Source organism: Ovis canadensis, chromosome 26 (genome assembly GCF_042477335.2).
Source record: "Ovis canadensis isolate MfBH-ARS-UI-01 breed Bighorn chromosome 26, ARS-UI_OviCan_v2, whole genome shotgun sequence".
NCBI lineage: Eukaryota > Metazoa > Chordata > Mammalia > Artiodactyla > Bovidae > Ovis > Ovis canadensis.
In genome coordinates this window covers 17458197-17483524 of record NC_091270.1, presented here as the reverse complement: position 1 = coordinate 17483524, position 25328 = coordinate 17458197, and the positions used below count along the sequence as shown (strand labels likewise).

The following is a 25328-nucleotide window of genomic DNA, read 5'->3' as shown; positions in this document are numbered from 1 at the left end:
GTGATGTAGAGGCAGGAGGGGGATAAGGCAGGTCTGTGGGCTTCTGGGACAATCTGAAAGCATCTGATTGTCTGGAATGTTCCCATTGTTTTCAGAGAAGTGGGAAGCTGACCCTCCAGCCCTGTTTGTGGCTCAGTGGGCAGCCCGCAGGAAGCCTGTGGAAGGTGGCATGTGGGAAACCAGGGTCACAGGAGCCCAGGGAGGCGACCTTCTTAGCCTGGGGGCCTCACAGGTCTCCTTGGCAGACGAGACTGTAAAGGCTGAGACCCTGGGAGCAGCAGGCACCCGGGCCAGCACCTTGGCCCAGCCAGCTGTGGCTGCGGGGCTCACTGGTGCTCAGAGCCCCAGCTGTGTCCTCAGGAGGGGGCTGACTGCGTCTCCGGGGATGCAAGGGTCCCCGCGACAACGGGAGCGCCTAGCATAGAGCCTGGCATATAGGTGAGGACAGAGAGGCGACGAGAGCGGCGGATGAATAACCCAGAAAGGGAGGAAATAAAATTCATGCGTACTTGGCTCAGGGGCGTATTTCAGTACTTACATCTGACCTTGGGTATGGCTGATGCTCTGGGAATTCAGAATCCTAAACAAAACAATGAAGCCACAGTGTGGAGACCAGGTTCAGGGGACCCGACAAGCGGGCAGCTCGCCAGCCTGCCGCCCCTGGCCCCACGATGCCCGAGACGTGGCTCCCCCTCATGCCTGCGTGGGCCCTTCTCCCTGGAGTAACGGAGGCCTAGCGTTTTTAAAGCACCCCACAGGACTTGGGCTGATGGAGGTGTCCGGGCTTGCCGAGATCCTGCCTGGCTGCTGACCCTGCCTGGGCTAGGGGTCACTAGATACGCGATCCCCGAGAGGCCAGTCCTGGGCTCCACTCCTGAGTGGGAGCTGGGTGGTGCTGAGTCCCTCCCCTCCTGGAACTCGAGTGGACTCGGTGGTGGGTGTCGGCGCAGGGGCAGCAGTTTTGGCTCTTGCTGATCAGAACACAATGAGAAGAATAATCCGTGGGCACCCAGGGGTTGGCATGGGGACTTTTGGGGCCTCTGAGCAGATGTGCCCCTGTTTCCTGCAAACAGCCTCCCAGTCCTTCACCTTTGGTCCCAAAGCCAAAAAGACTAAAAAGCTTTAGAAAGATCGGGTTTCAACCCCAAACCTCCTTCTTATGCACCAGAGTAACCTGTCTCCACACTCTCCATGCTGCTGGCTGGCCCTGGAAATGCCTGGGGGTCCTCTGCCCACTGGACCTGCCACTGGCTTCTCCCGAAAGCTGGGGCTCAGAGACTCTGGGTGCCTGCAGGGTCCCCACGGGGACCGGGTCCATGCCACTGGGGGGGGCATGCATGCGGGTAGGTACCTGGACCCCAATGGAGGAGCGCTGGCTCTTGAGGAATTCCTCGGCCTTGGACGCCAGGATGGCCTTGTCGCCGGTCCGCGTGGCACCTCCCTGGCCCTCGGAGGCGTGGCACTGGGCCGCGGCCGTCTCCAGGGCCAAGCTCATGGCCTTGTTGCTGTCCAGACTGTCCGTGGAATTGTAGAGGCCGCGGCCGTCCGGGGGCCAGGCGGCCATCCTCTGGGCGCGGCTGTCCTGGTAGGCATCCTGCGTGGACTCGGTGCTGCTTTGCGCGGTCACCGAGATCAGGGGCTTGGAGGTGGTGCGAGGGGGCACGGGGGGCGGCGTCTTCTTGTAGCTGGCATAGGAGATGCCTGCGAGGGGGACACAGCTGGTCAGCGGACACTCCTGCCCGCCGAGCCTGCTCTCCCGCCCAGCACCCGCCAGCCATCAGGCACAGCTCCCCTGGCGTCCAGCTTAAGAGAGGACGCAGAGTGTGGGGGAAGCTTTATGCTCAGAGACAGCCTATGCGGAGGTGTGTTTAATAGTGAAAAATTATGAAAACACCCCCAAATCAGGCAGAATAGGTGACTTCTGACTCAGCAGGACAGAGGGCAGCCCCCCGTCCTCACACAGGTCAGGCACCGGGAGAGGGGCTCATCCTATACACGGAGCTAGAACAGCAGGGCCTACGCGGTTCTCTCCAGACTAAGATGGACTGTGTCTGCACAGAAAACCTGGGAACGAAGAGAGGTTAGGAGCACACTCATCAGCGACGGTGTGGCGGAAGGCTCTCTGTGTGCTCCACAAATGCTTCTGGTGAACAGGTATTATTTTCATCATGGAGAAGACACACAGGGACGGAAGGCTGTCTGCTCCCTGTGAGCACAGGCTCGCTGGGTATAAACCGTGGGGCCGGCTGAGAAGGGAGCCGGGTCTCCACGTCCACCCAGTTCCCCTCTGCGTCCTGTGCCCACATCGCAGCTCCACACAGGACACGGGCTGCAAATCCACTGAAGGGAATAAGCGCAGCTGGAACTGAAACGGTACTGAACGCCCCTTAGAAGGTGTCCAGACTCGGCAGCCATATGTGCTGGGCCCCGGGTGGTCCTGATTCTCACAGCGGGAAAACCTCACAGCTGCTCTGATGGGAGTGGACTTCCCCCTGAGGTCGGCTGTGCTGCTTTCCCTGGAAGGAAGAACTGGCTGGAACCCTCGGGGGGGGCTCATCATCAGCAAACTTGGCACCCACACCGGCAGCAGGTGAGCGAGGGCAGTTGGCTCGGGGACCAGACAGGCCGGTGGGTGGCCCGGGGGGCGGCCCCGGGGGGCAGACGGGGCGGCTCTACTTTAAGGGCCTGCAGAGCCGGGCCAGGAGTCAGCGTGCTGCACCCCGCGGAGATGCGCCAACTCCTTTCCCACCTGTGGGGACTCCAACCAGCACTCCCGGGCCGCAGCTGCCCCGCCAGTGACTTTTGAAACTGTGTGAGTGGATTCTCCCAAGAAATAAAGCATCAAGTGTCACCCAGATGGACATCAACAAATAAAACAGAGTGAGTTTATCACGTCAGGAGGATCTTAGTTTAAAGGCATAAAAACTGCACATGAAAATTAATAAAATGCACACACAGTTTTAAAAGGGTGAATGGGAAAGAGGCACGTATGGGTAGAAAACAGAGATACGAAGAAGGCTGTTAGCAAAATGGACTCTGAACATTGTCTACAACAGAGAAACCTCTAAAATAAGTCTTTTTAAAGACTTGCCCCCTAATGCTCATCAGCCCCAAGAGGAAAATTGTTGAAAACTGACTTTATTCCAGGTTTTTATTCTGGGAGATTCTGATGTTTGAGAAAGCTTTCCCAAGCTCCAACCTCCAGCACTGACGACTAGCTGAGTTGAAGTGTGTGAAGCCTTCTGCCCAGAGGGTGTGTCACCAGCAGGAGGGGAGGGGCCTCCACGGAGGGTGGGGCAGCCCCTCCCCTCACGTGGCAAGGCCCTTCTGCCTGAAGCTGCTTCTTAAAGGCACATTCACTCTCCTCACCAGGCCTGTCCACCCGTGGTGCTCAAGTGGCTAAAATCCTTCGGTTTAAGAAGACCTCCGTCCATCTGGTCAGAGTCAACTGTGATGCGTCCCCTCCAGCCCTGTGGTAACTCTTGCCCAGGCCCCGTGGTTAGTCCTGTTCCCTGGAGCTCACAAAGCTTCAGGGACACCTAGATGGTTCATCACAGCCCCACAACCCCCTGCACACACCTACAGTTGTGCCCTGCAAGCCCCCTTGGAGCAAACCCAGGACTTAGTGAGCTTGCTGAAACCCCAGCATCATCACCATGGGGCCATGGTCACTGAGGACACAAGGTCTTAGGAGTCAGGCTGGGCCCCTCTGTCCATGGGATTCTCCAGGCAGGAAGACTGGAGTGGGCTGCCGTGCCCTCCTCCAGGGGCTCTTCCCGACCCAGGGACTGAACCCGCGTCTCCTGCTTGGCAGGTGGGTTCTTCACCGCTGACCCATCCAGGAAGCCCCTCCCGAGGCTAGTGACTGCAGAACAGAGGGACTGTTCCAGAAGAAGGAAAATGCAAAAGCACAGCAAACCCACCTTCTTCAAGAAGCTTGTTTCTGGCCACAGAGAAAAAATAACTATGAGTGTATCTGGGCTTCTCAGTAAGATAAGAGAGCAGCTCAGGCTTCACTGCGATTGCTGGCGGGTGGAGAAGACACCCTGGGATCTGGAATGATCGAGGGTCTGGGTACCGCCAGCTGAGGCTGGACATCGTCAGGACCCTTTGGGGAGAGTTAGGCCCTGAGGCGCAGGAGGGGCTGCGAATGCCCTGCTGGCCCTGGGGACAGGAGTGCCACCTCCCTTCAGCCGGGTCCTGGCTTGCTGACTCAGCGGCAGAAAAGAGGCTGGGGTTTCAGGAACCCGGGGTGTCCTGTGTCTCACGGACCAGCTGAGGAGAGCAGGTGCAGGGGACAGCAGTCTGCCCCCAGACTGCTGCTTGCCTGGGGAAGGCTCGCTGGCTGTACTCTCTTGGGGACCGTGGGGGCCCCGGACAGGTATCTGCCCCCTTTCCCCATCTGGGGAATCTCAGCCAGCGCTGCTCAGCCTGGAGAACCTGTGCCCCTCTCTCCCAGGGGACCTTGGCGATGTCTGGGGACACTTCTGGTGGTTATGACAGGGAAGGGGAGAGGCCGGGGTGCTGCTGGACGTTGTCCGTGCTCAGGAAGGCCCCACCACGCAGATGACCAGCTCAGAAATAAACCCAAGTGAGGCCACCATCTCGCATTTTGGGCGGGGCCCACCTGCTCCCCTGAGACGTGAAGGGACGTGGGTGGCTGGGTCTCTCTGTAACGGCCCGTCTTTCCCTGCATGGGGTCAGGCTGAGGCCTGCCGTCCTGACCCGGGACACCGCTGGCTGTCCAAAGTGTGCTCGCCTTTCCCCCACACCTCTCCCATATCACAGTTTGTTCCTCAGTGAGCTTCTCTCCACCGCTGATAACGTCGCTATGACAAGGGAATCAAGCACAGTATCTACATGTTGATTGATGGGGAAAAGTGGGGAGAAAGCTTACTGGCAGCTTTTCACTTGAAACGCTGGGAGCTGGTGGTCTTCGTGGGAATGCAGGGAGCACAGCTCATTTTAGAAGGAGGGTCCTTATCCTTTGCCACCATGTCTGCAGACCCCGCTGAGAGCAGGTGGTGCCCTCCCCCCGGCTCTGCGCCGTGGCTGTGGCTGAGCACCCCAGACCTCATCCTACAGCGGGGGGTGGCGTGGGGGTGGTCCTAGTTGCTTCTCTTAAGCACAAATTCCGATTCTGAAGAAACGCCCCCTGCCTCCCGGCAGCTGGGGGTGACAGTGCGGGTGAGGAGCGAGCCGGGAGCACAGATTACAAAGCGCCTCGCCATCGCAGTCGTGTTTATGTTCAGTGTGGAGGTGAGCACAGAGCAGCAGACGGGTGGGCTTTCCGGCCGCGCTCACCTCCCCAGGAGTGAGGACACGCGCGCGCGGACTGCCACACCGTCGCACGACAACACGACGGGACACCTTCCCGGGAAGCCGGGCTGAGGCCCTCCACGCGACAGAGCCCACGTCCCGCACAGCTCGCCTCCGCGTCACACTCAGCCTCAGGGACTCCCTTCACCCGCTGACTAAATGGACCCAGTACAGCTTGGACTGAAAATTCGACGAAGCAACCAAACCGCCTTCCTGTCTGGTTGTCTTATTTTCAGGGCTACAGTTTACGTCCACGGCCACAGGAAAATCCGCCATCACATCTTCTCAACTTGGCATGCGTTTGCCGCAGGGTGATAATGTGAATTTTACACTGACTTCTTTGTAAAAATGTAGTGGGACAACACACTTTCCTAACAAGTTAATTAAAAGGGGGCTCCTTGGCAGGACTGGTGCTGAAGCTGAAGCTCCACGACTTTGGCCCCATGATGTGAAGAGTCGACTCATTAGAAAAGACCCTGATGATGGGAAAGATTGGGGGCAGGAGGAGAAGGGGATGAAGCGGACTTCATTCATGAGTCCACTCTCCTGACAAACACATGCTGGGGCTTACAACTTGTAGAGCAGAACTGTGTATTCTTTCTATTTTGAATTGTTTATTCTTAAATGAGTTCTTAGAATTAGAATTAGAAGCTGGGAAATACAGTGAAGAAAGAATTAAAGGGAACTCCCTGGTGATCCAGTGGTTAGGACGCCGTGCCTTCCCTGCCGAGGGCAAGGGTTAAATCCCTGGTCAGGGTTTAAAATCGGGCAAGCTGTGAGGTGCAGCCAAACATAAAAAAAGAAGAAGACCATGAAGAAGAAAGAATTAAAAATGCGCATTTGATCATGTTAATTTGCAGCCACTGATTAAAATAAGTAATTATAGATATCCTTTTATATATTCAAGAAAAATATTCAATTATTCAGTTGAACAGTTTGGGTAATACTGATTGAGCTAATTATTAGGTACAGGCTGTATTGTCTATCATTTTCTACATGTAGGTCAGACAAACATCATATACGAATGAAAATTTTAATTTTAATAGCAATGCACTTCTACTGAAGTATGTACAGCTTCAAAGAGCAGATGAATCAACAGATTTCTAAACAATCTCAAAATTTATTTAAATAAAAGTGATCAAACACAAATTTTGAAGTAAAAATGAAACGGTAACTTTCTTTAGGTATCCTGAAGGCCTGACTACTTTCTCTCTCTGCCTTTTCTTTGGCTGTGCTGGGCAGCATGTGGGATCCAGCTCCCCAGTGGGGGCTCAAACACGTATTCCCTGAATTGGAACGGCAGAATGTTAGCCGCTGGACCACCAGGTAAGTCCTAGCTCCCTTTCTTTCTCTCTCTTTTTAAATTGAGTCCAGGCAGGAACATCCCTTTGGTTTTAAAACCTGACATTGATTTTTTTTTAACCAAGTGCCTAACACTATGAAATCCCTGGAGATCTTCAGGCTGTTTTGTGGTTCAGGAGGAAGATTAAATGCACTTTGCTTTATTGCATTTCCTGAGTTGGTCTGGATCCTGCCTACATCTCAGGAATCAGATGTGTTGGTGAGACTCACCCCAAAAACAGTGGCGGTGAGAGGAAGCAGCTCGAGGAGAAGCCTTCTCCGCTGAGCCTCTCGAGGCCAATTCAAGGCTCCAGGCACACGGGAAGGCTCACTACACTGCTCGAGACGGAAGGAGCCATGGTAGGGAGATCTCCATGAAAATGGCATTGAACTAAAAGTGTTGATGCTTAAAGGAAACTTTGTTAGTTCTTTTCTGTTAGAGCCGAGTGATGAGGCGTGTGAAAATCAGGCTTTCCCAGGCACGCGCGGGCTTGAGTTCATCTCATTTGGACTCTTTCTGAAGAAATGACTCAAAGCCCTGGGTCAGAAGGATGCTGAGCCGGCAGGTGGGAAGAGGCTGCAGCCACGGACCTGCTGGTTGAGCGACAGGAGGGTGGACTTCTCCACCTGGACGATGACTGTGCCTAAGACCTCATGGATTTGTTCTGGTTCTGTGAGAAGGACCACCTTCCAGATGGCTTTGTCCAATAGCTCATCCCGGAGTCAAGTTTAAATGACCTGAACTTTTAAAGGCTTCCCAGGTGGCTCAGAGGTAAAGAATCCACCTACAGTGCAGGAGACCTGGGTTTGATCCCTGGGTGGGAAGATTCCCCTGGAGAAGGAAATGGCAACCCACTCCAGTATTCTTGCCTGGAGAAACCCATGGACAGAGGAGCCTGGCGAACTACAGTCCAGGGGGGTCACAAAGAGTCAGATATGACTCAGCGACTAGATGACAACAACAAACTTCTAAAATATCTAAACACTTAAACTACAGCTAAGCATCGGTTCCCCCACATTTGAGCTGCACTTGAGCGCCTCAACAGTCACAAGCAGCCAACGGGGATGGTGGTTGACGGTGGCCGCAGGCCACAGTCTTCCAGGACCGTGCTGGTCTTGAGCGTTTCCTCCAGGCGAAGTTCAATCAGTACAAGCCCACCTCTCTGTTCCACGGATGACACAAAGCAGAGGAACTCCATTGTAAAGATTTTCCTGTAGGTCTTCACAGTGTTGGGTTAGCAAATCTGCTGAAGGGGGATCTGGAGAAACGCACTCTATTTGAGGTAAACTAACTTGAATGGGATGAAATCAACTACTGCACAGTCTATACTTCCGCATGGCCTTAAGTCATCTCAAATGCGAACACACTGTTACGTCAATGGATGCCTTATTATCCCTCCACACCTGGAATTCTGGACACTGTTTTTGATTTTGGTCCTTACAAGCCATTTGCAAGCCAAAAAGGAAATTTAAAAATTAGCATTCTATCGTGTAAAGCACAAATATGTAATCAAGATAAAACATACTTCGAAAGGCAGGCTTCACCATTCTATTTGAATGTAACAGTCACTCTTAAATTCACTGCACTCTCTTAATTAGAACTTCAAAGATAACAGCACAAAAGGAATTACAGTAATCAAGCCCATGAATATCTAAATGAGAGTCTGGATATTGGAGAACCCAAACCAAAGGCAAAGATTCAACATAAAAGATTAAAGCTACTTTGGCACTTCAATTACTGTCAATCTCAAAACATAAGTGTAAGTCACTCAGGATGCAGAAATCTCGTCCCCTTGGCATGAGCACAGTGGTTTCCCTGAAGTTACAGAAACTCGTGTGGGCCGCACAAGTTCTGATGGGCCACAAGCAGACATCCACCTCCCATGTGTTAATTAGCAAGAAATTACAGTCTAGCCAGCATCTAACATCTTGCAGACAGTAAAATGAAGTGATGACAGCTGTTTCATGGTTTGAGACATTTCCTGTTTTCATTTTAAATATTTAAAACCCACTTTGCACAAGAAGAACTTGGATTTTCCAAGGAAAAGCTAAGAATGAGGCAATTTTTAAAGGTGTAGAGAGTCAGATAAGTTTCTAAGCACAGAATTCTGAGTGTTCAAGGGGCCAGGCTGTAAACAACATGACAAAACATGAGGATTGATTTAGCCAAGTCCTGAGGTTGCGGGGACACACAGGACAGAATGTTGAAACATACGGGGTGCAGAGGGCGGTTTCTCCCAATCAGGTGTCCAGTGGGAAACAGCTGTGTCCCGAGTCTGTGAGAACAGGAGGCTTCAACTTAGCTGAAAACACTGAATCACGGAAAACAATGATCTTTTTTCAGTGGAAAAGCTGACAGACCACCACAGGGACACAGCTTGGGCACTCGGGTCAGTCTGCTTCCGGAGGATCTGCAGATGGGGCCGCGGACGGCACTGTCCTCTGTCCTCAGAGCCGACATGTGGGCTGCGCCTCGTCTCACAGGGGACGTGTAATCAGGAATGAAGCCTGCATTAGAGTTGTGCCGGAACAGTGTTTTTACCACCACGATGTGTGGGGGAGTAATTCTGGGGTGGTGCTTTGTTTCATGCTGAAATCACTGACTTCACTCCTTGTGGCAAACAAGGCAGGTGTGGCTGTGGACCCCCATGAGTTAAAGTGCTGGAGTTACTACTGTCTTTTGACTCAAAGAAAACGGAAAAACCTTCCGATGAAAAGTTAATAAAGCAATAACGCTGGTACCAATTGCAAGGGTAAAAATAACACGTAACTTGAGCTATTTACAGCTACTGATGCTCAGCATCTAATGAATAAATCATTAATTTTGCCTTTTGTAGTTCTGTCGCTCAGACGTGTTCGACTCTTTGTGACCCCATAGACTGTAGCCTCCCAGGCTCCTCTTTCCATGGGATTCTCCAGGCAAGAATACTGGAGTGGGTGGCCGTGCCCTCCTCCAGGGCATCTTTCTGACCCAGGGATGGAACCCAGGTCTGCTGAATTGGCAGCAGACTTTACCACTGAGCCACCAGGGACTTCTCCCGGAAAGCTCTATAAGAAGGTTGGGGGACATGGACAAGGTGACCATTTACTGTCTTTTCAGAGACTGCAGGTGGCGTGTCGGCCTGCCGGCTGACTCCCTTTCCTGGGCTCCACCTCCCACAGTGTTCTTTATGAAACAGGAAACTGGACCTGACACCCGGAGCTGGAAAACAGATGACGCAGTCTGCCATAAGGCACACAGAAGTTCTAAGTGAGTCCTCACAAAAGAACCAGGCTGCTGATCCACGCCTCCCTGGATGACAGCACAGTGCAGTCAGCGCTCAGTGAACATTTTTATTCTCCTGCTCTAAGTACAGAATATCAATCACAGAGCAAACCCACCTACCCTGGGAACAGTGTTCCCACCTGAGCACAGCTCAGAGAGAAAACGTCCTTTACTGATTAATCCATTTGTTCCGTTTTCATTAAAAACTCAGCAGGTATTTCTATAGTGCTTAGCACACCCCAGGCCCTGGGGACCCAGCAGTGAGGAAATCCCTGCCTCCCTGTTCTCCCATCTCCAGGGAGGAGACACGGAGCCAAATGCATCATCTCAACACACGGGCGCCCCCTGTGGCGGGCTCCAAGTGCAGCCTCAGAGCAGCTTGTGTAAAGCACCACGATGTGTATAAGACCCAATTGCCTTTCCTGCCTGAGCCTGGGGTCTAGTTTAATATTCAGTTACCAGTTACCAGGTTCATGGTTATTCTTTCGAAAGAGAGAGAGAGAGAAACACAAGCATCTCTAAAGGTCACACCTGCATGGTGATAATGTATGACTAGAAAAAAAAGCCAACTTAATTTTGAAGAGAAAGAATCAGTCAAATGGGGCTTTAGGAAAGGAACTCCCTGATCTCGGCCCATAGGCGGGGCCTTGGGGTGCCAGGCCGGGGCTCCTTGAGCTGAAGTCTGGCGCGGCATTTAGGTGTGGACAAGTGTGGGTGGGCTTGCCGTGGCGGCCTCATCTGTAGGACAGTGGACAGGGCTTGCATCTAATGGGTGCAGACACAGACTCTGGGCATCCTTTGAAAAGTACACAGCATGTGCCTTGTAAAGAGCTCCCAATGCCAAAGTTACTCATTTCTTTTTGGCACCATTCGCCACATAGCACAGGCCTTTTAGAAACCTCCCTTGTAGAGACCACTAAGCCCCAGTCTGAAGGAAAGGGCAAGTGGGCGGGAGGAGACTCCTCTGCCCCACGGCTGAGACCTGGGATCTCAGTTCCTGCTGCAGATCGTTGGAAGAGGAGAGAACCCTGACCATTTCATGAATCACAGACCATTTTGTAATAACTCAATATTAATTAACAGAAGGGACGAAATGCTAACTACCAAGGATCAGCTGAGAAAATGTGATCGCGGTGATTACCTATTTGCAGATAGGCCCAGAGCTTCTAAACCAACTTCAATTCTGTTTCCTTTCCTTTCATGAAGTATCTCTCTTAGTATTTTATAGACATTAGGCACAAAACAAATATTTATGGATTGGATTCCGTTGATTGTGTGACTGATCAAAATGGCAGTGAAGGAATGGCCCGCTAGAAACCGATAAACACCAACTTCCTATTAGAGAGAGAGATCAAGGCACACACAGACCCTTTAATGAACAGGTACCCGGCATTGCCCTGCATTTGCCACACAGGAATTCAAAGGACCTTCACCTGCCATCCCAGAAACAGCCAGGCTCCTCAGCTGGCGAAGCCTTCCTTCTTACTCACACTCATGGTGACGTCAGACACAGTCACCTCATCTTTCCTTATCTCTTTCCTCCCTGGCTTCCAGAAAGGAATAAATGAACGTACAGCTGTCTGTGCTCAGAGTCTCAGTCGTGTCCGACTCTTTACGACTCCCAGGACTGTAGCCCGCCGAGCTCCTCTGTCCGTGGGGTTCTCCAGGCAAGAATCCTGAAGTGGGTTGCCATTTCCTTCTCCAGGGCATCTTTCCGACTCAGGGATCAAACCAAACTCCCAGTGGATTTATCATAAAGAACATTTATAAATGGGTAAACAGAGGTATAAATGTTCTTTATGATAAATCCACTCGGACTTTCAAAGCTCCCCCATCTTTTGTGCTTAAAAAGCACAGCATGGCTCTGTGTCTTAATGACTATGTTAGGATGAAGTAAATTCAATGTCATTGAGTGTTTTACTAGGGAATGCTCTAATACATGAATACATGTCCCCTAGAGTCTATGGTTTCCTGACTATGGTTCACTGCCACCTAGCCAGCATTTGAAAGGATCAGTGAAAAATACAAATTTCACAACCCAAGTCTGAAACCATAAGCCAAGCTCACCATACACATGTGTAGCACTCTACTTCTTTTGGCCCCTGAAAATGGGTTGAAAGAGTAATCTCAACCTCATTCAACCTCTTACTCCAAATTTGGGAATGTAAAAATGCCCTATCCAAATTCTGTTTTAGCCTAATACCCCTCCTGAAAGGAAATGATAACCAGCTAGTGCTAACTGAAAGTCTGAGTTTCGAATAGCTCTGGTGTCTTTGTAAAGGCACAAGGAAGTTGGGGGCGGAGTACTTTTCTCAGTCAAAAAAGTATTTTGAGTGTTTGGATATCTTGCACTTAAAGAAAGGCAGTTCCTTCAAAGTCATTTTATATGCCTGAATAATTCTTACCTGTCCAGGGAGTCAACATCAAAACTGGAAGGCTCACCCGCAACGATTCTGCAGTTAGTGGGCCACTGAGGACCTCTTCTCAGAAGTGGCCAGATGTCATCTGGGGAATAACTAACAGGCCTGGGTCGTGGCCATTCTGGCAGAACCTCTGCACTTGACCTACATCTCAGGGTAAGACTTGGGGATATTATTCGCATGTTTTCCCACAGTCCTTCCCATTGCAGCAGCTCTGGGCTCCTCTCTGCAGAGAATTTGCTTGGGGAAGGCACTTTAAGTTGACCCCTCTTGACTTTGGTGATTCAAGGAAAAAAAACAAGCATGGTTATTTCTTTCACAGCTACGCTGCACGTGATCCACCTGAGCGTCACGTCAAAATCTGATAAAAGCAGTGGGCACCCTGAGCTGGTACCGTCTTCCCTGGTGGCTCAGATGGTAAAGAATCTGCCTGCAGTGCAGGAGACCTGGGTTCGATCCCTGGGTCAGGAAGATCCCCTGGAGAAGGAAATGGCAACCCACTCCAGTATTCTTGCCTGGAGAATCCCACTGACAGAGGAGCCTGGTGGGCTGCAGTCAGGGGGTTGCAAAGAGTTGGACATGACTGAGTGACTCACATACACACACAGAGGAAGACATCCAATGAGCAAGTTGTCTAAGAGGACGGCTTAGCCCAGGGGAGCTTAAACACTGAACTTTAAATATTAAGTGAGTGCAAACTGTTCACGTAAATGGATTTAAATATTTTATAAGCTGTAAATTCTCAAGTTAACCATTCTTACATTCAACAAACATTTACTGAGTCCTGTACAGCCCAGGTGTACACACAGATCAGGAGACTGGGCGAGTGCAAACTCAGCGCCGCAAATACACACGAGCTTGAGCATAGCCGTGACCCTGACGGGTGTGAGGAAACAGACCGACGAAAGATCAGAGACGCCTGGGAACCCCGGGTGTCCACCACTGCTTCAGGAAGAACAGGCCAGCCGGCGAGCAGCAGCCCTGCTTAGCAGCGACGGCGGCGTTCGTGACTCCCGGCTGGTGTCCCTGGAGCCTGGTGTGGTGAGACTGGCCACGGAGCAGCGGGAGCCCGTGTGGCCAGGCCATGAGAGACCCCACCGTGGGCAGGCCTCGGCCTGCGGCCCCTGGCGTCTGCACACACGGCCTCAGAAGGCACGTTCTGTGCGGCCAGCAGCAGAGGGACCGAGAAAGCGCCCCTGAGACCCTGGGCTCCTTGGAAGCATACCATCCCCCGCTGCGTGGTTGTGCGTTGTGTTCTTTGATGCAAACTAAACAGTCATGGGTGGGAAACTCCAGCCCCTGTTCTAGAAGGGTCTGATGTGGTGCTCAGCACCAAGAGGTTCCTGTTCTCATGGTCATGGAGAAAAGAGAGCCAACTGTAAAAACTGAAATAATTTCTGACACTAATTATCTATGAGAAAGCCTAACACAGAAAACTGCAAATATCTTGCCCTGTGTCTCCAGGGAAGCCTTGCTCATGAGAGCAGAGAAATCCTACTGCGAGGCCTGCCGCTGGGCTATGACCCATCAGCAGCTCGGTCAAGCGGATGCCCTCCTTCCCAAGATAGAGAACATTTTAAATTTGAAAACTAAAATGTAGGGGATTAAAAAATTACATCAAAATGCAGTTATCAAAGCGTTAGGAAATTTCTGTGACTGGGGTATCTATTAATGCAGTTAATAATGAGATCTGGCAAGAGGACTGATAATGACTGTCGATTTGAAAGCCCCATGAACATAAAGGGTGTTTTGGAATCCTGGCATGAATTGTAGGGCGGCTATACACTGGGTCCAACACACCAGGCCCTGCTAAAGTGGGCCTGTTCTGTTGCTGCATTTCTAACGGGGGGACATTTTATTTTAAAGTTAGACCAGATCACCTTACATGCCTCCTGAGAGACCTGTATGCAGGTCAAGAAGCAACAGTTAGAACCAGACATGGAACAACAGATTGGTTCAAAATTGGGAGAGGAGTACATTAAGGCTGTATGTTGTCATCCTGTTTATTTAAGTTATATGCAGAGTATGTCATGTGACATGCCGGACTGGATGAAGCACAAGCTGGAATCAAGATTGTGGGGAGAAATATAAAAAATCTCAGATATGCAGATGACACCATCCTTACAGCAGAAAGCAAAGAGGAACTGAAGAGCCTCTTGATGAAGGTGAAAGAGGAGAGTGAAAAAGCTGGCTTAAAACTCAACATGCAAAAACTAAGATCATGGCATCCAGTCCCATCACTTCATGGCAAATAGACAGGGAAACAATGGAAACTGTGATATTTTATTTTTGGGGGCTCCAAAATCACTGCAGATGGTGACTGCAGCCATGAAATTAAAAGATGCCTGCTTCTTAGAAGAAAAGCTATGACACACCTAGACAGCATATTAAAAAGCAGAGACATTACTTTGCCGACAAAGGTCTGTCTAGACAAAGCTGTAGCTTTTCCAGTAGTCACGTATAGATGTGAGAGTTGGACCATAAAGAAGGATGAGCGCTGAAGAATTGATGCTTTTGAACTTTGGTGTTGGAGAAAACACCTGAGAATCCCTTGGACTGCAAGGAGCTCAAACCAGTCCATCCTAAAGGAAATCAACCCTGAATATTCATTGGAAGGACTGATGCTGGAGCTGAAGCTCTAATACTTTGGCCACCTGATGTGAAGAACTGACTCATTAGAAAAGACCCTGATTCTGGGAAAGACTGAAGGCAGGAGGAGAAGCGGCCAACAGAGGATGAGATGGTTGGATGGCATCACTGACTCGATGGACGTGAGTTTGAGCAAGCTCTCGGAGCTGGTGAAGGACAGGGAGGCCTGGCGTGCTACAGTCCATCAGGTCACAAAGAGTTGGACATGACTCAGCGATGGAACAGCAAAGATGTTAGAAAAATTAAGGATCCACTTTTTATCCCCCCTCACCTCCTGAACATATTAGGGGTCCCCCAGGAGCCCATGGATCCCAGGCTGGGGCCTCAGCTGCAGAGCCCATGGCCCCTGTGGGAGTCTGTCTCCAGTTTGCTCATCACGCTTCCTGCAGGGCCTCAGCTGCAGACCTGCCACGTGAGGAGTGGGCACCTTCTCCCTAGAACGACCTGCCCTTCGCCCGGCAGTCGGGACGGGCTCCGGGCCCAGCAGCTCCGTGTCTGCTGAGTCCCAAGGGCCCCTCAGCCTCTTGCTCCCGCTTCCATGGGGGCTTCTCCGGCTCCTGTCCTCAGTGCCCCTCCTGGACCCGAACTCACCTGTCCTGCAGCGCCTGCACGCTGACTGCCCTGGCTGACCTAGACCCAGCCGCAGGGGTGCCCTCGGGACCTGCCTGAGCCGCCAAGTGTCTTCTGTCCTGCTCTGATGTCCCCGGTCCCCAGGGGAGGTCAGACCTGCCACGTGGTGGTCAGCAACCACCAGCCTGCAGAAGCGAATGGTGTTCCTGTACTTTCAGATCTACCTGGTTGATCATTTTACAAGCACAGCTTCCCAACATCTGTGAAAATGCCTCCCATCTTAGTGACCACTCCAGCCCCTAACCCCAGCCACAGGACAGAAGATTCCAGTCCGTCTCCTCAAGGTCAAGCTGCTGGCTGCAGGGCTGCTGATCAAAGTTCCTGTGTAAATGATATGACCATTTTAAATGGAGAACCTGAAGAAATACGCTTTGTAGATACTGAATTAGTCATGTCTGTGCAGAGGAACAGACCAGAAGAGGTGTTCACACGTGGAGAGAGAAGTTTATGAGAGGAACTGGCTCGAGTGACCGAGGAGGCTGTTGAGACCCAAGTTGCGTGGGGCCCGTCGGCCACCTGGAGACTGAGCAGAGCCGATGGTCAGTTCCCATCCGAGGGCCGGCAGGCCCAAGACCTGGGGGAAGCTGGTCTCTCAGGTCAAGTTCAAAGGGAAAACAGTCAGGCTGGAGGAATTCTCTCTTACTCACGGAAGGTTAGCTTTTTGTTCTGTTCAGGCCTTCAACTGATTGGGCACAGCTCACCCACGTTAGAGAGGGCAATCTGCTTCACTCAGATGCGGGAATGTTAACGTGCCGAAAAACACCCTCACAGCAACACCCAGAATAATGCTTGATTAAACACCTAGGCCCAGGCAGGCTGACACATAAACTTAACCATCACCGGTATCACATGTACAGTTTTCCAACATTCCTTGGACCAGCAGTGCCTTAGTCCTCAACGACTAGTCCAAAGCAAAAGTAACCAGCCACCTGGAAACTGGGCAGGAGAGACAGATGGGTACGATGAGCAGGTAGCAGGAAGCCTCCTTCTCTTCCCCTCTGAATGATGTTTCAAAGGATAGATTTTTCTTAAAGGTTAATTCTCCAGAAAATAGAAATACCTAAGAGGAAACCACTAGGTATGAGTCCAAATACATCATTTTACGTTGTCAAAGTGTTTCTTGAAAAGAATAAGCAAAGAAGAAAAACCCGACATTGTGAAAGTAACAAGTACATTATAATTTTTAGTGCGTTTTGAAGATAGTATGCGTAAAATGATTAAGTACAGATAATCAACAAACTCAGCATATATACAGTGCTGTGTGGCCATGTTCCTCTGACTTCCAGTGTTAGCTCATCGTCTACCTCATTGCAAGGCAAGAGGACTCCTGACAGCCAGTGATCTGACTGGAGAGCACAGCATAGCACCTCTTTCTTTCCGAGAGCAAACTTATTTTCTTTTAAAAGTTCTCAGAATGTTTTATAATTTTGTAAATTTAAATAACTGGTTTTAATTTAATGTTGTTTAACTAACACATTATAAGAAACAAAAGCCATAGTATCAATGCTTTCTAAACATAATTATGAAATGACGTAGGTATATACTGAGAGTAAATATGATTCGCTGTCACAGGCTACAGGGCTTTGCAGGTGGCACTAGTGGTAAATGAAGAGCCAGCCTGCCAATGCAGGAGACTTAAGAGATGCGGGTTCAATCCCTGGGTCAGAAAGATCCCCTGGAGGAGGGCATGGAAACTCACTCCAGTGTTCACGCCTGGAGAATTCCACGGACAGAGAAGCCTGGCGGGCTCTACAGTACGTGGGGTCTCGAGGAGTCCACTAGATGCGACTGAAGCAACTTAGCACGTACACAAACACAACAGGCTGCGGGCTGCGGCTTCTAATATATCTGTATGTTTAAAAGGGAAGTGCATTCTAGAAATAAATGAAAATTAGGATTTCTCTGTCTTAGTAAGTGTGCACTTTAGCTGGAACTCATCTGATCGGGGGTGGGGAGGGAAGGCATCTGTGTTGGCTCCTGCACTAATTAGATGAAGAGCAAATCAGTGAAGCCTTCCTGGAAAAAATGACCCCTGAGTTGACAACAAAAGCATAGCTCAGAATTAGGCAAAAAAATATCTGAAAAGCACGTTCTGGGGTCAGCAAACAGCACATGAAGTGAGACTGTGAGGAGGGGAGATGCAGCGGTGCCTCAGGGCCGCCTGCGGCGGGGGCAGCGAGGAGGGCGCGGAGGGGCTGTCAGCGTGCTCAGCAGGTGAGCAGGCCAGGGGCGCAGCCACGAGGAGACACGGGTCGGGGAGGCTGCCGGGGGCCCAAGCGGTCAGCACCACAGCACTGGCACCCTGGGATCTAGCCCAGAGACTCATTCATTCACCTGTTTATGCATGCACAAATTCATTTATTTAATCATTGATTATTCAGGGCTTACGATGCTAAGCGCTAAGTCTGACTGGCTTTCCTGCAGTGACTGACCATGCCCACCGTCATGACGGCCTAACGGGATTACCAGGGTCCTGGCTGGCGGAAGGCCAGCGGGCGGAAGTCAGGGGAGGTGCTGCGGGGAGCGGGCCGAGGTCATGCGGCCAGAGCCCAGGAAGATGCCAAGACTCCACACGCAGGAGGCATCCTGGAAGCGGGAATGCTTGAGAGGCAAGTCACTGCAGAAATACAAGCCACCAGACAGAAACAGGTTTACGGCTGTTTCCTCTGTCATGCCTGGTATGGATTTTCCCTCCGTGGTAATGCCTCCTGGAATCAGTGCTGACGTACGCTGAGAACACTTCTGACCCAGAGAAAAATCATTATCATCTAATTTTACACCGTTTTCCTCCACGATATCAATAACCTTCCCTCCCTAGAAGAATCGGGTGAAATACATATTTAGACAAGTAAATCTATCTGATAAATCACTTCACAGATGAGAAAGAAGCCATGTGTGAAATGAAAGTAGATGTTTTCAAAACCACTTCATTTAGTGAGAGGACCCTAATCAATACATGGGGTGCTTGGTGATGAGGGAAGCAGTGGGTTGGAGTCGCGCCGGCCATGGGTCCCAGTGCCCCGTGGCAGAGTCTGGTCCTGTTCCAGGTCCCTGGAGATCAGAGGACAAGTCTGTTTCAGAGGCATCGTTACCCGTCTTGAAGGGCGGAGGGAAATCATAGGTGAACTTAAGCCCCAGACGAGAGAAACGCTCAGTGGCAGCATCAGCCTGTGAGCACTGAGGATGGAGTGCCTGATACACGTTCCAAAACTGCTACTGGCCCTTTCATGCCCACGCTTGGTGTTTAATTACTGTTAGATGAACATCAACATTACACATTTGCGTTCATACAGGTGATGCAACCAAAGGACACCAACTTTTATGTTTCAGGCTTAAAAAGACATTTAAGCACATCTTATTGTTCAAAATAATCACTGGGAATGTTTTTGAATAACTTTTTGGGGAATTATTTTCAAAAACTAATTTTAGAAGTATAAAAGAAAATGCACTTGTCAAAATAATCTCTCTCTCTCTTTATACACACACACACACACACACACATCAACAAAGGATAGTTATTAAATGTATGATCTTCCAAATAGTATTTCAACATAAAATCATGAAAACCCTGTTTTTGCCTCACCTCCAGACAGGGGCTTCTCATTTCTTTGGTATGTTTCACAATCCTACTAAGTAGACTGTTGCTGCAGGACATCACTATTCTATTTAGGAGAGAAAAATTTACAAATATTCTATTTCTAATGCTTAGAGTAAAAGAAGGGAAGAGAGGAATTAAGGATTCATCTGCACCTTTAAAACAGGTAGCTTATAATTCTATAAATCAATTATTTCAAGGCAATATGGTATTTTTCCTGATGTTATCCACCTCATCTCTTATTCCCCAGACCACTCAACTTTGGAAGGCATGCCTGCCTCTGCTTTGCCACTGTTGTCTGGAAGAATTTTGACTCCATAGCTAGGCCAACATTCAGGAGAAACATCGAAGAGAAGCATCTTTTTCTTTTGTTAATACATGTGGTGCATACATGTTGGGAATACAAAGATGCATTGGTAATACCTGGTAAAATGATATGTACATAAATTAGAAGTTTAGTTTGAGTTCTGCCCTGGTTCTTGTATTATGTCTGAGAAATCTGTTTCATATTTATTCCTCTGGAGTGACAGCTCTATAAACAAGAAAGCCATTTCCACCAGGTGATTATCGTTTCAGAGCATTTCTGAAGACCAAGAGTGTGCTTAATTGTTTGCTCGTAGGAGACACTCAACGAATATTGGTGAACCTATCCGTAATTACCTCTTACAGCGTATTTTTAAAATCTGCAACGATAGTAAGGTAAGTAAGAGAGAAACTTCCTTAAGTTTCTAATTAGTTCACTTTCCACACTTTTCCCCACAAGGGCAGAGCGTGAGGGGTGGTCCCTGACGTCACAGACACAGGGTGCCTCACGGGGGAAGCTGGGGCTGGGCCCCACAGGCCCCCAATGTCCTCGTCATCTGCAGCCCTGCGTGGAGTGAGCCCTGGTTCCTGCAGGGCACGGCTCCCAGAACGGCGCCCACCCTGACCCCTGGGCTTGGAGCATGGGGGCATCACGGCCTCTGCTCCGGGCCACAGGCAACAGGAAAAGACCACCGAGGCCCCACGGCACTCCCAGCTCCCTAACACCCGGGCAGACCTGGTCATGTGCTCAGAGCTTCTGCCTGGCTTGGCCACCGGGGAGCAGGAGACTGCGCGGCTGACCTGCCTGTGATCTCAAAGGCGGCAGCGCAGCGCTGACTCTGGTGAGCCCTCTCCTGCCTGCAGGCTCCACGAGGGACAGCGAAGGTTCCGGGCAGCCACAGGATCCCCACGACACCTAGCTCCTGGTCATCACCCCACGTCCTGCCAACTGTCCTGGCTTCAAACACGCGCAGCTGTGTCACGGGCGGGTGGCAGGTGACACGGCCCGCCCCCGCCCTGGCTCCCAGGAGCCCTCAGTAACCGGGGCCACCTCTCTCCAGTCCTCCTGAGGACCACCCCCGCCCCAGCCCCGACGGGCCCAGATCCCATGCTCTTCCCATCCCGGAGCTCGGCGACTCTGACCCCCGGCTGCTCCGTGGGCTTCTCTGGGCCGCGTTTACTCACGGTGCTGCGTGAGCCAGCACAGTGCGCAGGGCGTTAGACAGCGATGCTTAGCTTAGGTGCTGAATCATCACATTCGTCTCGGCTTTCCCCAAGAACTGAAGGGGACTGTGACCTTCAGTTCCATGAATGGTCTGCTCTGCGGCAGGCATCGCGTTGACGGATCTGCCTGTGCAGACTCAGGCTGGGCCCGTGGTGAGGACCCCAGGTCACTGCACGTCAGCTGAGGTTTTACTGCTATCTATTCAACTTCAGTATCTAAAACAATCACCTCCCAAACATTAATGTTTTTCATATACAAAACTCTACGAAAACTCTACTTGACTGTTATAAGGAACCTTGACAATCGATAGATTTCATCCTAAGAAAAACAAAAGCTATCGAGGAAAGAAACATTTCGAAACGCCACTGTAAACAGCATGGTGTCACCAGCGTAAGCTGGGAAATTTCCAGGTGTCTGGAGAGAACTCACCCCAGGCCGTGAGGACGGAGGTGCCCCACACCTGTCGGTCCGGGAGGCGGGTCAGAGGGCGTCCCTTACCTGTGGGCCGGATGGTGGAGGCGGCGTCAGTGGGGATGGTCAGGGGCACGCACTCGTCGTCCTGGGAGTAGCCCGCCTGAATGGCGCGCAGGTAGCTGTGGCTGCGCGTCCGGAAGCATCCCGGGAGGTCCAGCGCGTCCATGGCCTGAGACTCCACTTCGCTGAAGACCGACTCACACACCGACTCGAACTGCCCGTTGACCTCGGCCTCGCTCATCTGGAAGAGCGACAGCGCGGCTGACGGCTCGGCCCGGCCAGGCGCCATAGCCACGCGCCAACGGAGAAGTGCGCAGAGCTCACCCTGCGGCACTCACCGCCTGCCGTGCACAGATTAATTAACTTGCAGTCGGCACACTGGGAGCCATTAAGCGTGGGGAACTCTGAGAAAAACCGCCAATTCCCACTGTGCCCTGGAAAGTCTACAGACCCCGAGGCAGAGCTTTAAAGTGTGACTGGCAGCTACCACTGAGGTCAAGAGGAACAGCGAGGTTAAAGGTTAGCACACCATGCAAACTATTCGTCGTCCTTCTTTTCCGTTTTCATGGCCCTGGCTGTTTCCAGCTCAGACAAGCCAGGTATGGACGCTGTGCTCACAAAGACCCATGGGCTCAGCCCAGCGCCCCGGGCTGAGGAGATGGACCCCTGCTCGGCCACGAGCTCACCCCTGCGTCCCTGGAGGCGGCCCCAGCCCGTGTCCTGGAGGTGCCCCGGTCTCTCACGCTACAGGTGCACCGTCCACTCTCCGCTGCGTCCCTCCTTCAGCGTGGGCTGGCATTGCCCGCCTTGAATTTGGTGGTTCAGCAGGTAAAGTCGTTATTCTCAAGCCTGACATTTCATTTCTGGGTAGAGAGTCACCCTGGGACCCTGTGTTATGAAATGAATGACTGGGCCTTAGAGAGCGCGGGTCCTGAGGGCCGTGCTCCAAGGGCCTGGCTGCAGGTGAGCGGAGGGCCTCTGTGTGCTGTCCTCGCCGAATGTGGTTTCCTGAGGTTTCTGGGGCCTCCCGGGAGCCATGTCTAGGAGTTTAAACGGAAACTCAGTAGCGGGACACAGAGCAGGCTGAAGAGCCTGGGGCGGGGGTGAGGGGAGTGGGGATCGTAGGAACGAGGATTCCTGGCTGGGCCCGTGAGCTGCAGCCGCTGCCAGGCCCGGCTCATGGGGACCCGGACAGGGGGCTCCTCCCCAACCCCAGGGCACCTCGTGCTAACACGGGAGCAGGTCAGGAGATGCCCATGGGGACGCTGACATGGAGGGCCAGAGTTCTGCGTGGAACTGGGGCTCAGGCAGAGACCAAGACGGTTCTCCTTGGTGACCTGCTGGGTCCCTGCTTGGGGCTCACGGAGGGGCCCGGAAACCTGGGCTGGCCTCCCCACCACCCCCATGCAGGGGGCCTCTGCCCTTGGAACCCCTCCTGCCCCCGCTGCCCCAGCCACGCCTGCGGGCAGCATCCTCACAGCAGCCACGGCCAGGTACAGTCTCAGCCTAGCGCCCAGCTGAGTCACTCACTCCACCCCTGGAACGTGACCCACAACCTCCTGAACACTCCCCCTATGTCGACAGGTAAATTTTTTAAAGTATTGTTTTAAATACCAGATCAATCCTTTTCCTCTAACTGTTCACAGAGTGAAAGCAGGTAAAGAACTGGATTTGACCTTCATCAGAGAAGACAGCTTCTGCCCACCTCTAATCACAGACCTGGGCCTGGGTCCCTGCACTTACCTGAGATGCTTCCCCGGCTCCCTGCTTCTATTAACACCAGAGATTATTCACGAGCGCTCCACTCACTGGACAAACCCCAGTGAGCACAGCCCGGGAGGAAGGTGCCGAGGGGGCCTTCAAGGTAGGACTGCTGGGCCGGAGCCCAGGGTGAGGGGACACTGAGGTTGTTCAGGCAGAAACAACCAGAGAAACACCCCTGGGTGACTGCACCACGTGAGTGGTTTCAGGGTCTCTGATGCCGGAAAGTGGCAGCCAAGCTGGGGCAAAGACCGATGCCGACACCCCCGCACGGTCGCCGCGGTGCCCATCGAGGGACGTGCATCCCAAGCACCATCACTCTGGCTTGGAGTATGCCTTTTCCCGGAGTACAGACTCCTTCCGACCCAGGTTTTCCCTTGTGCGGAACTATATCAGAAAGCCTCCGACTGCTTCACGTCATTTACGTCACAGACCCACGTCAGACAACCCAAAGAGGCCAGAAACCATGCGGGGTCGCCCGCGCCTGCAGTCCCAACACGGGGTCATGGTGGGTCCCCCCTCGGCAAAGCCACAGGCCCAGGGCCTTTCTCCCTCTGGAAGAGGGGCCATCACCCTCGCGGGTACATTCTGACACTCAGGGATGGGTGCTCAGTGAGGACCGCTTGGCCAGCGCTTCCAGCCACAAAGCTGACCAGCGAGGCCTTCAAACGAGGGGGACTTTTCCCCCGAAACAAATGAGCAGTCGAGAAGGACCTCAGCTGGTCTAGACTGGAACTGAAATGGCCTTTTCTCTGACTAGCTCGAGGGAGATTTGGAAAAGCGGGCATTTTGCTCTGCAACTCAAACCACAGCTCAGCCCGACACGGGGTGTCCCGGGAGGATGCAAAGTCAGCGGGGTACATAATCAGTGTGGGCGGAAGTGCTGGCTTCTCTAGTGAACTGCAAGAGCAGGAAAGCACTTAACCTGCTTCTGGAGAACGTGGGCTTCGAGATACGAGAAGAGAAGATCAGAAGATGGTGAGGAACGTGGCCCCTGGTGGCAGAGAGCCCGATACCCGCTGAGGGCAGGTTTCCCAGGGTCAGGATGGTGGCGCTTGCAGAGCGCGGCGGTGGCTGGGGGGGGGGGTGGCCCTGGACGCAGCTGCCGGCGCTGGGAAACGGGGCAGCTGCTGCGGGCACTGGCACGGAGGTTCCTCGGGAGATCACAGCTGCACCCACAGGAATGGGGCGTGCAGCACGAGAACCGGAAGCGGAGACACGGACAGGCGCTCACACACCCGTGTCCACACGGTGTCGCTCACAGCAGCCAAGGGGGAAGCGACACGGTGTCTGCTGACAGGCGGCGGGCACGGGGCGGGCTGTCCACACGGCCCGCTGCTCGCTGACAGGCGGCGGGCACGGGGCGGGCCGTCCACACGGCCTGCTGCTCAGCCTTCAGGAGGAGAAGCACGTTCTGACACGGGCACCCAGCGGAGGAGAGCGAAGCAGGGCAGACGCGGAGGGCAAGTGCTGTGAGAGTCACTCCTGTGAGGTCCCGGGGAGGAGACAGAGAGGGGACGGGGCGGGGGCCAGCGTTTCGTGGGCGCAGCTTCAGCTTGGGAAGACGAGAGCGTTCTGGAGATGACGGAGGGGGTGGCTGCCCAACAAAGCGCCGTGCCAAATGGCACGGGATGTGCACCGCGAGACGGTTAAGATGGTACACGCTGTGGATTTTAGATGTATTTTACCACAGTGAAGAGAGAGAGGATGCGTGACAGAAGGAAGCTGCACTCACACTGAGGCTTTGTGAAGACAGCGAGAAGGCAGGAGGAGCGGGTGGCAGGCTTGGCCGTGGGGCAAGGCAGACGCTGCTCCTGCCGGGGCGGTGGGGTGCCCCCTGCCCTGCGGTCTCCTGACGACCCACCCCCCACCCCTGCACCCCCAGCAAAGCGCCTGGGTTCCTGGGCAAACTCAGCAGCCATCAGAGCGCTCTGGACGGTGCATGGATGAAGCACAGAGAGACTCGCAGGAACCAGGATGTGGCCACAGGGCCCTCAGCAAGGCAGCCACCGCAGGAAGGCGAGCAGAGACCAGGGGGGAGCCCCTCCTGCCCTCAGCCTCTGGGCCGGCTCGCCCTCCCGGCCTCCCGCCCAGGGAGCAGCTGAGCCACCGCGCCCAGAGCCCGCCTGTCCAGACAGCCGTCCCGCTGCTCCCTCACACCCAGCGGCGCCGGGTCCAGAAATATCGGCAGCCAGGCTGGGTGTGAGCACAGTGGTGGCGAGGGTGTGAGGGGCGGGGAGAGGTCCCTGAGCGCCCCTCTGCGGGTGCCCTCCCGCGGGGCCCCCTCCCTCAGGCGGCAGAGCCGGGGGTGGTCTGGAACACCTGTGTCCTCAGAGAACAAGGCAG

General features: G+C 52.7%; 1 protein-coding gene across 1 annotated transcript in view; it reads right to left on the bottom strand.

Moving 5' to 3' along the window:
* DLGAP2 (DLG associated protein 2) overlaps nt 1–25328 on the bottom strand; it is a 109614-nt gene that overhangs the window by 28517 nt on the left and 55769 nt on the right. The window contains exons 5-6 of the mRNA XM_069572819.1: nt 21246–21462; nt 1352–1701 (exon numbers count right to left, since the gene is read on the bottom strand). Coding sequence (XP_069428920.1) covers nt 1352–1701; nt 21246–21462 — 567 coding nt within the window. The remainder of the gene's footprint in view (nt 1–1351; nt 1702–21245; nt 21463–25328) is intronic.